At 31.7% G+C, this 13,105-nt stretch overlaps 3 protein-coding genes across 3 annotated transcripts; 1 reads left to right on the top strand and 2 right to left on the bottom strand.

Annotated features, from left to right (window-relative positions):
- Nucleotides 1-1,379: 1,379 nt before the first annotated feature.
- Nucleotides 1,380-3,957, bottom strand: RpS16 (ribosomal protein S16). Its single transcript, XM_065513297.1, has 5 exons — nt 3,845-3,957; nt 3,736-3,777; nt 3,417-3,548; nt 3,116-3,230; nt 1,380-1,610 (listed from the first exon to the last, which is right to left on the bottom strand). Exons 1-5 carry the CDS (start codon nt 3,854-3,856, stop codon nt 1,465-1,467), a joined length of 447 nt encoding a protein of 148 aa, XP_065369369.1. The 5' UTR covers nt 3,857-3,957; the 3' UTR covers nt 1,380-1,464.
- Nucleotides 3,958-5,000: 1,043 nt separating this feature from the next.
- On the top strand, nt 5,001-10,806 carry LOC135959661 (uncharacterized). The gene is made up of 7 exons (XM_065510662.1): nt 5,001-5,298; nt 5,385-8,479; nt 8,561-8,916; nt 9,015-9,293; nt 9,355-9,670; nt 9,822-9,991; nt 10,085-10,806. The coding sequence occupies exons 1-7, from the start codon at nt 5,082-5,084 to the stop codon at nt 10,185-10,187; spliced, it is 4,536 nt and encodes a 1,511-aa protein (XP_065366734.1). The 5' UTR covers nt 5,001-5,081; the 3' UTR covers nt 10,188-10,806.
- Nucleotides 10,779-12,916, bottom strand: LOC135959662 (uncharacterized). The gene is made up of 2 exons (XM_065510663.1): nt 12,763-12,916; nt 10,779-11,450 (listed from the first exon to the last, which is right to left on the bottom strand). The coding sequence occupies exons 1-2, from the start codon at nt 12,772-12,774 to the stop codon at nt 11,154-11,156; spliced, it is 309 nt and encodes a 102-aa protein (XP_065366735.1). The 5' UTR covers nt 12,775-12,916; the 3' UTR covers nt 10,779-11,153.
- Between the last annotated feature and the right edge of the window lie 189 nt (nt 12,917-13,105).

Here is a 13,105-nt window from a genome sequence, read left to right as displayed (position 1 = left end):
TTTACATTGCGTAGAGAATCATGCCCCCCTATTCATATCAATAACCAAACAATAATTCAACAATCGGAAGTGAAATACCTCGGAATACATCTCGATCGTCGCCTTACATGGAAAAGTCATATAGATGCAAAGTTGACTCAAATGAAATTGAAATCAATTCAAATTAATTGGCTTATTGGCAGAAACTCCACGCTTAGTTTAGATTGTAAACTTCTACTTTATAACATGATCATAAAACCGATATGGTGTTATGGCATACAGTTATGGGGCACGGCCTCAGCGTCAAATGTAGAAAAGATCCAAAGACGCCAAAACAAGTTTCTAAGAATGATCACAGTTGCCCCCTGGTATATCAAAAACGCGAATATACACAAAGATCTAAACGTGCCCATTGTAAAAACTGAAATCTCGAAAAACGTACAAAAATATTTAAAAAAACTTGAAGTTCACCCAAACCCGCTGGCCCGCAACATATTAGATAACCGTGGCCACACTCGATTAAGAAGGAGGGACACAGCAGACCTAATCTAGAAGGAAGAATGCCAATTTAACCAAAACAACCATGAACACAAAATTTTTTCGTCCGGCACTGGCTGGACTAATTAAATAATAATATTAGATATAAGATTTGAACCACTTATTGTTAGTTCATTAAATAATGAAGATACAATAAATAAATGATGAAAAAAAAAAAAAAAAAAATCTACACTTTTGAAACTTTAGAGGGAACCGTTCCAAAAGTGTATAAAATTTCTTTCCGGGTCGACCATTTAAAAATGATGTGGTTCGATGCTCTTCTTTCACGATTGATTGAACCGTGTTTAGTAAATCCTCATGGACTAAATTGTTTTTACACTTTTATTATAACGATTTTAGTTTTATATAACGAATTAATTTTACCTTATTCCGAACATTTCTCATCGTAAATTGGATTTAATGTATCATCAGATTTGTTTATCTAATTTAATATTTAGTAGCAAAATCAGCAATTGAAGATCAAAGGTTAAAACATAAGAAAAATGTTTATAAATTTATCAAAACAAATTAAGTTTATACAAAATCGTGGTAAACATTTAAGATGTGTTATTTTATGACATATTTACCCCTGCTTTACATTTTATTATTAATAAAACAAAACATTTTTCCCAACTCAAAATATGGTTTGTAAGTGTGTAGTCGAAAAGGAGTCTTTTCGTTAAATTGGTATGACGACTGTCTGTGTTTTACGTTGTCGAAAAATTTAAATACCAAATAGAAACGACTTGAATTCGAATCTTTATCACTTCATATCGAAATGCTCATAAAATTATAAAAACCCTTGATCCATCTAAGCCTAATTAAAAGCTTATATTAAATAAAAAAAAATAAATCAATCAATCTATTCTTAAATAAAAATCTTTATTACATTTTGCAAAAAAGCAAAAACATCTGCACAGTTATGGAATAATGACAAAAACCATAATTTTAACGGTAAGATTTTTGGTAGCGAGCACGGGCACCTGGACCACCGAATTTCTTGGGTTCGCAGCGACGTGGGTCACCAACCAACAAGGTTCTGTCGTATTGGATAAGAATATCCTTGATTTCCTTCTTGGAAGCTTCATCGACATCTGCAAAACAAAACACACAACATATTTCAATTAAAAACATTGCTATAGAGTTATTAGTTATAATGCTTATTGTTTATTATATAATCTACTAGTTGACTAAATATAAAATAATTGTTTTTGGTGCATTTTCAACAAATTGTATTGTAAAATAACATAACTTTATGGAAATACCCAAAATGTTAATATTTCCCGCAGTTTAATAACTCGTTCGAATGAACTTAGTCTGTTCATACAAACATCTGGCATTGACGGGACTAGTTAAAATCTGCATCATCCTAATTTATATAGATGTAGTTGAAACATCACCCAAATTGTTTATATTGTTTTGGAAACTAACTTGGTTGGTAAATGTTTAACCCTGTTTAATTCGTTAATTTATCTTGTCTCTTATCTTTCCTTGGACAGGCATTTTTTTTATAAAGTCCAACAAAAATCTGGTATATGCAAGAATATATAAAAATAATAAAGCTATAAGAAATGGCTATTTTAAATTTATGGTTGTAGTTGAAACATCACCCAAATTGTTTATATTATTTTGGAAACTAACTTGGTTGGTAAATGTTTAACCCTGTTTAATTCGTTAATTTATCTTGTCTCTTATCTTTCCTTGGACAGGCATTTTTTTATAAAGTCCAACAAAAATCTGGTATATGCAAGAATATATAAAAATAATAAAGCTATAAGAAATGGCTATTTTAAATTTATGGTTGTAGTTGAAACATCACCCAAATTGTTTATATTATTTTGGAAACTAACTTGGTTGGTAAATGTTTAACCCTATTTAATTCGTTAATTTATCTTGTCTCTTATCTTTCCTTGGACAGGCATTTTTTTTATAAAGTCCAACAAAAATCTGGTATATGCAAGAATATATGAAAATACCCAAAGTATAAATAAAATATTGTCTTTGGTGTGTTTGTAACAAATTAAATGTTGTAAAACAAGTTAACTTTATGAAAACACCCAAAATTTTAATCTGACCCGCAGTTTAGAAACTCGTTCGAATGATCTTGATTGATACATACAAACATCTGGCATTGACGGGAATAGTTTGAAATAGCAATTAGTCTTAGTTGTCGTTTATTTGTAGTTGAAACATCACCCAAATTGTTCATATTCAATTGGAAACAAACTTGGTTGGTAAATGTTTAACTTTCATTTAGATTTGATATATCTTGGCTTTCATCTTTCCTTGGAGAGGCATTTAATCAAGTCCAACAAAAATCTGGTATATGCAAGAATAGATTGTTTACTAGTAATATGTAGAACTACTTACATACGAATATAAAATTAATATAAAGTTAATGTTGATAATACATCACCCAGAATGTTTTTGACATTTTAAACATGCTGGTTGGTAAATGTTTAACAATTTAAAAATTTAATCTGCCTGAAAGGTATCTTTCAAAGGAAATTGCTTTATATTTATTCCAGTGAAAATCTGGTAACATCAGGCTTTTTGTTATCAAATAATAGTAAAATAAACTAATAGTTGGCATACTTACACTTTTGGTAGAAGGCAATCAAAGCCTTTGAGATGGCTTGACGGATGGCATAGATTTGAGCTACATGACCACCACCGTTAACGCGGACACGGATATCTACGCCAGCGAATTTTTCCTAAAAATTAAAATACACATATTAATATTAAATCGTAATAATATCCAATAATAGACAAAACTATTTTATGGAGAGAATCAGTGTGGATTGATATTTTCATATTGAACTCAATTTCGGGATAAGTAGTTATCATCACAGAAAATCGAATACATACAATTATTTCAATCGAATGATGCCAGTGCTTACCTTGCCGAGCAACAACAAAGGTTCTTGCAATTTGTATTGCAATACTTTGGGTTCGATTTGTTCCAATGGACGGCCATTGACACGGAGCAAACCACGACCGCGTTTGCAGTAAGCTACAGCGGTTGCTGTTTTCTAAAATAAATCACAGAATCACCATTAATTAACCAATATCAATTATATGACTCAAAAACAAAACTTTTTGCATTCTTCAACTTTTTTTTTATTTAGTCATTCACATATAAATTATCTTTAAAAAAAATGGCTGAAGCACGTGTGAGCGAAAAATTTTGTTTTAATAGTTTATTGAATTTTAACTTACTTTACGTCCGAAAACTTGAACGGCGTGGATAGGTTCCCTGCGCTGAAAGCAGAAAATTTCTCAAATCATTAAATTTACTGAATTTTCACTGGAAAATATTTTAACTCACTTTTGGTTGCATTTTGCTTGGCGACCTGGGTAGAAAAGACCGGAAACTCAAAAAGAGGCTCTGAACAGTAATTCGTTCGTTAAATATTGCTGTCAGTACAAAATAATCAACCCTGTTTCGTTGAGTTATAATCAGTGTTACCAACCAACTATAAATTGTAATTCCGTAATAATAAAAGCATTTGCGTTTACGTTTCCTCACATAACATACGTTTTTCAATACTTTAAACAGCTTTTATCCAAATTGTTTGCATATAACAGAGATTAAATTTTTTTGAATTGATTTTAAACTTTTAAGACAAACATTTTTTCTCATTTCATATTAACTGCTGTTATTTTAAAAAACGGTGTTCGATATTCCCCAGAATAGAAAGTCCCCATGATTCATATTTTTTTATAAAATTACTCTATTTCATAAACAAAAATTTTTATATGGTCTTTCGTTTTTTATTGCATGTATGTATAAATTTATCATAAAATGTGATATATTTGATAGACAGTTTATTAAACGTTTTTATTATTTCTGTAACCTTTGTAAGATCAGTTAAACAAAATAAAAAAAATGTTTAAACCTTGAAATAATCTTTGGAAGACTCAGAAGGGTAATGCTGTTTATGGGATAACGATATTTTGACATTGCTTTAAAAATAATGGGTAATTTTGACTACATAAATTACGAAAATGACAAAAAATAAAATGCATCTAAAAAAGCATTAATATATTAATGAAAGCAATGAATTTTAATTTGTATAAAATGGAATTAAATATATCTACTTTGTAGAATAACGATAACGGTATATGCCATTAATTGTTTTCTTATTGGTATAAAAGTTCATAGGACAAAGTTTGCAAATATTGAAAAAAAAATATATATATAATATTCTGCTTCTGTTTTGCTTATTGCCATCGTTTAATGAGAAACATAAAATGAAAACGTATTCGTTTCGGCTTTTCGACTATTTTTATAGAAAATATTGGTAACCCTGTACAAGTCTTTTGTTTAAAGTTGACGAAATCGTTCATTGTGATCACAGCGCCATCTGGTGACCAGTAGTTATAAATGACAAGTATATCTTCATCATGGTGTTTTTTTTTATTATAGACACTTTAAATGTCATTCAATAAATTGACACTTGTAAAAAGTTGATAAAGAAAGAAAGGAGTAGGAAAATAATTGTGGAAGAAGGAAACTTGTAATTTTGTTGGCAAAAATTGCAATATGCATTTATAAAAATCAGATGTCTAGAAGAGATATGAAAAATTGTAAAATATATCGCGAGGGCGAATTTAAGGCTGAGAATGAGCCTGAAGAAGGGGAGATAGTGGATGACTACGACTTGATAGTATCCTCTGACGAAGAGTTGTCCATGATACAGCGTATTCGCGAATTGGAAGCTGAAAATGATGAAATTGAACAAATTGCTGTGATATCTAGAAGTTATGTTGATAAAATTAGTAAGTATTCTATAAATTTTACTCTGAGTTGGACATATATGAATGTTGTGATAAAATGTGTATGTGAATGTCTATTTGTTCTTAAGATCCCCTGGAGAATAGTCGCGCTGCACAAGTACCTACTGATGCATCTTCTATATCATCTACTGAGTTCGTTACACCAAAGAAACGTAAGAGACGAAAAAGTAGGGAGCATAAAAGAAAACATTGCCATCACCAGCATCAACATCAGCAACACCACCAGTATGAGCAACATCCTCACTATGATCAACAACATATACCTCTAAAGACACGCTCAAGAAAAACGCATTGCAAGAGACGGCAAAAATTGTTTGCTAAAAAGCATCAAAAAGTCCATTCCGATCGCTATACACACAAAGAGATAACTGCGGAAACAGTACCACTGGAGTCCCCTGAGTATTCTGATTCCTCATCGTCATTAACAGATACTGATAGTTATAGTAAAAACTGGTTGTCATTTAATAGAAAAGAGGACACTTTTGATTACGGTAAATATATATCTAGGGACACACTGCGCTTGGCTGTGGCCAGAAATTCGAATGAGTCGATATTTGCGACGAAAAAATCATGTTTAAAAGACAAGTTGATGCGACAAGAATTAGTTGGCCAGTCAGCAAATAACGCTATACAAAATGATCGGCTTGCCGTCGTTAGCGTTCCTGAGGATGTCGATGATAATGCTGAGGATGACGATGATGATGACGTACAGGTCATTGAAAACGAGCCAGATATACAAACTATTGATGAGGATTCAACAGATTCAATGGAAGAAAAGGAACTTCGTTTGATTGCTTTAAAGTCGGCGGTGTTAAAAAAGCACATGGCACGCAAAATGCGTAATGCTGAGGCTGCATACTCACCAACAGACTTTGAGGAAATGCTCTCGTCTGACATCTTACGGCAGGAAAATAAACTGGATGATATAGATGTGGTTGATCTGGATGCTGATGAGTCCCAAAATGGCTGTGTGACAGTTAGCCCTGTGGCATCGCCTCAACTGATGATTTTAGATGATCAGGACGAAAGCCAACAAATGGTCGACTGCAAACCCATCGATATGGACATAGTCAATAGCGATAGTGATGACACAACCATAGGCAGCTGGCCGAAAGAAGTTGAACCTGCATTTCCAACATTTTCGCTAGTATCACACGATTTTGCCAATAATTTCCAATATGGCTACTACATGCAAGAACTACGTGAACTGCCACCACCCCCACCGGGAGTCGATGACTATGAGGATGTACCCCCACCACCTCCCTACCATAAAATTTACACTGCAGAAAACTTGCAAGACATGGAATTAGAAAATGAGGAATTGAACGAAAATCAACATTGGTTTGAGAATAATGATAATTACACTCGCGAAAGCAACCAATCAGAACCTGATAAAGCCTCACTTTTGCCACCAACAGTAAGTTACAAAGAAGATGTCGAAGATGAAGAGGAGGAGGCATTAAGGGCTCTTTTGCTATCAAAATTCCAATCACCCAAGAACCAAAACAAAATAAAGAGACCAAATGAAGCCACTGAATGCCAAGAAACTTCGAACTATAATTTATTGGCCGAACAATGCCACTCTAAACCAAAAAAACCTACAGAGTTTATCCTTAAAGAAGCTGTTAAGCGATTGAAAATTCACTCTCAAACCGATCTTTGTAAAGGGGAGTCTTCAGACGATTTTAACAATCAAAGCAAATTCGGTCTAACAATAAAACCACTTGAATGTAGTGAAAATAATAGTGATTCTTTAACATTACTGAACAAATTAAGAAATCGATTGAATAAATATAAAAATCAAGCGCAATCAATTACATCAGATCGTCCATATCATGAAGACATTGAAGAATGCGATGCCGAAGAAATAGTACAAAAAGTTGAACACTTGGACGTCGCTCCAGAGAACACTAATAGTTTTATCTGTAGGGTTGCAAATGACCAGGAACACCCAATAGCATACTCAAATGCTTCAGAAGTAACGAATAAAATTGATATTTCCGACATAACAAGAAGACTGCAACAAATTAAAGAAAACGTTCTTAATTCTACTAACAAACAATCACCTCAAGTGCCACCAACGAATTTAGATTCTGGTCCACAAGTTGAAGACATATCCCAACGGTCTAAAGAGAGCATTAAAGTTACTGAAAATATTAAAGACGATGAAGAAAAAAATCAACCACTCTCTGAAAAAATATGCCATCTCCATAAGCCATTTAATAATAACAATTTAGATAATTTAGTTTCCACAAATAATGAATTTAATGCTAATAATGCTTCCACAAAAGAAAAAACAGTTGAAGCCAATTTTGATGTCACTACAAATCAAACAATTTTCAAAGTCACAATAAAAAATAGTACAGCGATTAAAGCAGAAGACGAAGGTATAACAGACGCAGTCAGCGATGTTTCGTTCAAAGAAAACAAGGCCAACAATGTGTCCAAAAACATAAAACCGAAAGCTAATGTCAATTCAAAATGTAAAGTTGCCGTAAATAGTGAAAGATTAGTAAAAATCATTAGTAAAACTACTGCATCCAGTGCTGAGATAAAACCACAAGCTGTTAAAGCATCCACCGCGGTTAAAGCGATTGTAAACAAAGCCCCAACAACCACCGTACCTACTACATATTCATTGTTACGCACTACAAAAATAGTAAAACCAAATAAAGTCATCAATGCAAACTTCGATTTGAGTCGTAGGCAAAATTCACAAGCAATCGAATCTACATCCGCAACAAAAGTAACAAGGACCGAAGTAAGTAATCAAGTGTCTGGCGGAACTGAAAACTCGCGTTTAATTACCTCAATGGAGCAGGTGAAACACATGTTTAAAGTTGCTCCATTCGTTATAAGTGTTCAGAACTCTTCCAACGAATCCAGCGGGGACGAGTGGGGCGATGAATATGATTCACTGAATAAATCATTGTACGATTACAATGACAATGCTAGTCCCCTGAGTTTAAATTTGGAGAGTCCATCCCGAACACCTTTACGATCGAATTCTCCAACGGATCCTGGTTTGAATGCAAGTACTAAAATTACAGACATGGATGCAAAATTAGATGCATTTTTAAAGAAAGCAAGAACTTCGGTGCACACTGCAACCCATCAAAGCAGTGAATCTGATCAAGGCGAAAAACTCAATAAAACGCCACTGGTACGTAATCAAATGAAATGATTTAAAGTGTCAAAATTAGAATTTAAATATTTACATTTTGCGATTTATTAACTATTGTAGGCCGTACGACATTTACCAGCTGCGGCTCAAAGTGAATACAGAAGACTGGTGCATCGCATGAAATTGCTGGAGAACAAACGAAAATCTTCCAATGCTGATGAGAGTACAAATGAACACAACGCTAGCATGAAGAATGAAGCCAGCTTGACTGTTAAAGAAGACCTTAGTAAAGAGAAAGATAACAATAAAGCTGATTCTACAAGTTCTACGCCCAAAGCTAGTCTCGTTAAGAAGGTGCTAATAAGAAATGCAACAACTACGAATGAATCGCAATTAGCGAATGACTCTGCTGCAACATCAATGTCTCGTAAAACCAATATTTTGCGATCCTATGAAAATTTATACGTTAAATTCGGGTATGTATTCATTTTACAGCACCATTCTCCACAACATTTCCTTCACTCAGCAAATGGGATAGTGGTTTTAAACATTATTAACCTTTTGTTTTTCCAAGGGCGGGTATTGTGAATAACTTAGATAAGTCATTAAAGCTAGTTGAGGAAGCCAAAAAAGCGAAAACAACAAAATTAAAGCTGGAAACCCGTCTGAAGGAACTGAAGGCTGAAATGGAAATTTTGCAGAGCAAACACAAGGAGGAGCAACAGAAAATATCACGTATCTATCCTAGTATTTGCTCTACCAACGAGGTGATCACATCTCTGAAACAGAAACGTTCCAAAGTCTTTAAGGCGGCTCTTAACTTGGGCAAAACTCTGAAGGGTGAGGACTATAGGTGAGTTCCTTCCACGTTTGCCACTGATGTGTTTTTTGTTTAATCGAACTCTCTCACTCAGACTTAATAACGATTTGAAAGAAAGTATAACAACTAAAAGTAAACAGTTGGCGACGGAAATAAAAATTGTCAATTCACTGAAAGCTCAAGATATTAACAATATGGAGGGTGCACTTAAAACTGGCGCCATCGCGAAGGAACTGACTGATAATAAAAAGAAATCTGTTGAAGATTGTAAAACAAAGTCAAACCATGAAAATATAGAGAACAAATTAAATGACAATACCGCGGCGATTTGTTCTGAAAGGGGCAAAGAAATGGAAGAGGAAAATAGATTCGAAATCCCTCTAAAATCTGACGTTGGCGGTAATACAGAAGTGCGTTTTTAGAAAAGACAACAATTACATTTAAAGCAAAGATTCAAACAAAATCTGCTAAATATAAATAACTTATTTATTGTTATTAGCATTATTTCCTATTGTTCAGAAATAATTTCAGTATTTATAATAAAACCATTTGTTGAGTTAGTTTCAGAATATGGAATCCCACAAGACAACGAGTCCAGTTAAATCCGAGGATACTTGTCGACAGGACGCGGATACAAAATCGACCAATACAGATGCCAAAAACGATGCTAAAGGAACATCCTCTCTGCCATCATACATTTCCCCCTTAGAGCATTTAAGAAATATCGACAGGTAGTACCCAAATACATTCAATTCCATTTAACGATTATGCACAGTTTTCTGTTTGCTTGTTTCTCTTTTGGTTATTTCGTTGCAACTACACAGCAATATGGACCCTAATGGCGTTGTTTGCCCCTACGATCTCATGGGAAATTGCGAAGATGTCACTTGTAAATATGTACACATAACTCCGAAAGCTAAAACTTAGTAAATCATTATTTCATTCAGGGTAAGTTTTATATAGTATGTATGCATAAGTACCTAAAACCTAAACCAATATACATTCGTAAGTCAATCAAATTCCTCCTCCTTCAATAGGCAAGCAAGGCCTTAAGAGAAGGTATAATTACATTACATATGTATATATAAAATCGGTGTCTTTTTGGTGTTTGTATACATAGTTTATTCTGATTTGTTATGATTTTATTGCATTTCACAATTATATTTTGTAAATACATTCAATTATATTAATTTTGTTTGTTAGTTGTTAATAATTATTATTTTTTTTCCTCGATTAGTTTTTTATCCCTTTACTACTTCATCAAATTATGTTGTCATTCGAATTCATGTAATCATTTCATTTCAAAAATTAGCAAAGTGCCATTATTTATTAAAAAAAAAGACACAGTTCAATTTATTTAGGAAAAAACAAAAGGACACCTGATTTTATAATGTTTTTTTATTTTTTTTTTTTAAATTAAAATTTTAATTTTTTACGTTTTTATAATGTTATGCTAAGAAAAAACAAATGGAAATTATAATAACTTAAAAACAAAGAAAATAAAAGAAATAAAAGAAATATTTTTAATGAAATAAAAATGAAACAACATCTTGTTTTTATTCAGGTGAATATGAAGTACATACATACAAATGATATTGTACAATTCATTCATAAATATAGTAGAAATGTTCGTGTTTACATTGTGTGTTTTTTGTGTACTACTAAATTCCTAAAATGGTATAAATTTTCTTAAAATTAATTTATTAAATATGTAATTTGTTTTTGTTTTTATCACAGCCAATTAGAATAACTTAAAATTAAATAAGATTTGTTCGTCAGCTTCTCTGAAATTGTGTATGGGAGTGAGTGTGTGTGTGTGTGTGTGTGAGTTGAGTTGAGGACTTGATTAATCATAAAAGATGCTGAATGTAATTGAAATTATTTTATATATATCTAAAGTGCTCCAAAGAAGACATAGTCATGACACCAATCTTTAATTTTATCCTCATTAGCACAACACAACGGATAGACTATCGTAGATTTTGTTATTTTTGCACAGCGCATGCACAACTCCATTGTTTCCAAGTCCATGTCACACTGACGTAATTGTTCTATTGTCTTTTTATCCAAATTTCCATTATATCCGTCATCGTTGTAATTCTCTTCTTTACTATTTATATCCAAGGGTTTACCATACAAAGGACGACAGCACAGGGCGATAGTCACAATTAAAATTAAAATGCAGATTATCTGAAAATAAAAATTCAAATTTATTTCCATTTCAATTCTAAGCAAGAAAATTAAGTTTTGCTTTAAGAGCATTTTCTTTTGATCTATTTTGATCAAAATAAATTGTAGTACTGAACTTTACAAGTTTTGCAAAAGATCTCTTGAGATAATTCTTGTATAGTAAACTGTGAGATGTTAAATCAGAATCTGGCAATAAATTGTCTAGTTTGCAGAAATTAAGTAAAATAGAATATAAAATAGGATATGAAGATAACAGCTAATCTATAACAACCATCTGGAACCCTTTTAATTTGAATGCTCTTAATATGCCCTCATGCTCTTTTCTTTATGACAGTAACAAAATTATAATAAAACTAAAAATCATAGAGAATTATACATAGAGACGAGACATTCTGATTTGTCTCTATGTTACCCTATGCTAAAAATGTTTAAATTTTGTATTGAAATTGTTATTAAAACATTTTTGTTACAATATTGTCATTGTCATACAGTTCAGAATGCTGGATCTGGGGATTTAAAAGCTATTGATGTTGAAAAGGATAATGTAAAACTTTTGACATTATTTTGTTAAAAGAGTATTTTTGATCAGATATGATTTAGTGTAAAATTTTTAAATAAGGCACAATTATGTTGTTTTTCAATATATTCTTTAGCAATTTAAAATAAAATAACTTCCATGTAAGGAAGTAAAGCTTGTAATATAAATTTCTATATGGTATATTTTTTAATTATTTGAAAACTTGGAGCTTTTTGGAATGCAGTATGAAATTTTAGTTAGAAGTGCTAAAATACTGAAAGACAAACCTTAACAATTGCTTTATTATTTTGTGTGGAAAAACCTTATTCACTTGAATTATTATTTAAAATTTCACTGCCACAATTGCGCTGTTTTTATTACTAGTAGATGAAAGAAAAATATTTATTTATTCAAAAAAGTTATTCAGGTATGTGATGGGAAACGATTTCGAAAACGCAACAATGTGATAACGAAAAAGAGCGTGATTTATTTATTGTTTTATTTTTTTTAAATTTCAAAAACTTTCATATTGATTCTTTTAATTTACTTTGCATGGCATTTATTGCCACCATTCTTATAAATTATTTGCTATTTGTCATCTGGACTTTGTTTTGCTAGAAAATAATAAGCCATTGGTTTAAAATATATTCTTGAAATCGATCGAAATTCATCACACCTTTCCAAAATCTATTGATTTTCATCGCCTACAAATATTTTTTTTCTTATTGAACAAATTATGGCAATTTCATAAAAATGTTTTTTTTTAATATAATTATTTCACTTGATTACACTTACATTTTTATTCATTTTAATTATTTTTTTTATTTAAATTGATTGAATTTTATTTTTTATAAAAATAGATTTAGTTTATTAGTGTATTTAATTAATTTTTTTTTAATATTTATTTTTTGCACTTTTTGTTAATTAGTTGTTTTCTTTTTATATTATTTCTTTTTTTTTGTTTTGGAGGAGAACGTTAATAACGTTAATAATGTTACAATGTTTCTTTTTAAACTGAAATTCGAATAAGTGAGTTAAAATTATATATACCACTCAGTTTGATACGACTGAACTGATTAATGCGATTGAAACGATGTTTTTGTCAACAGCAAATACAACAACCAAACGATCGTGATCG

The sequence above is a fragment of the Calliphora vicina genome, chromosome 5 (genome assembly GCF_958450345.1).
Source record: "Calliphora vicina chromosome 5, idCalVici1.1, whole genome shotgun sequence".
Lineage (NCBI taxonomy): Eukaryota > Metazoa > Arthropoda > Insecta > Diptera > Calliphoridae > Calliphora > Calliphora vicina.
This window is presented reverse-complemented; position numbering and strand designations above follow the sequence as displayed.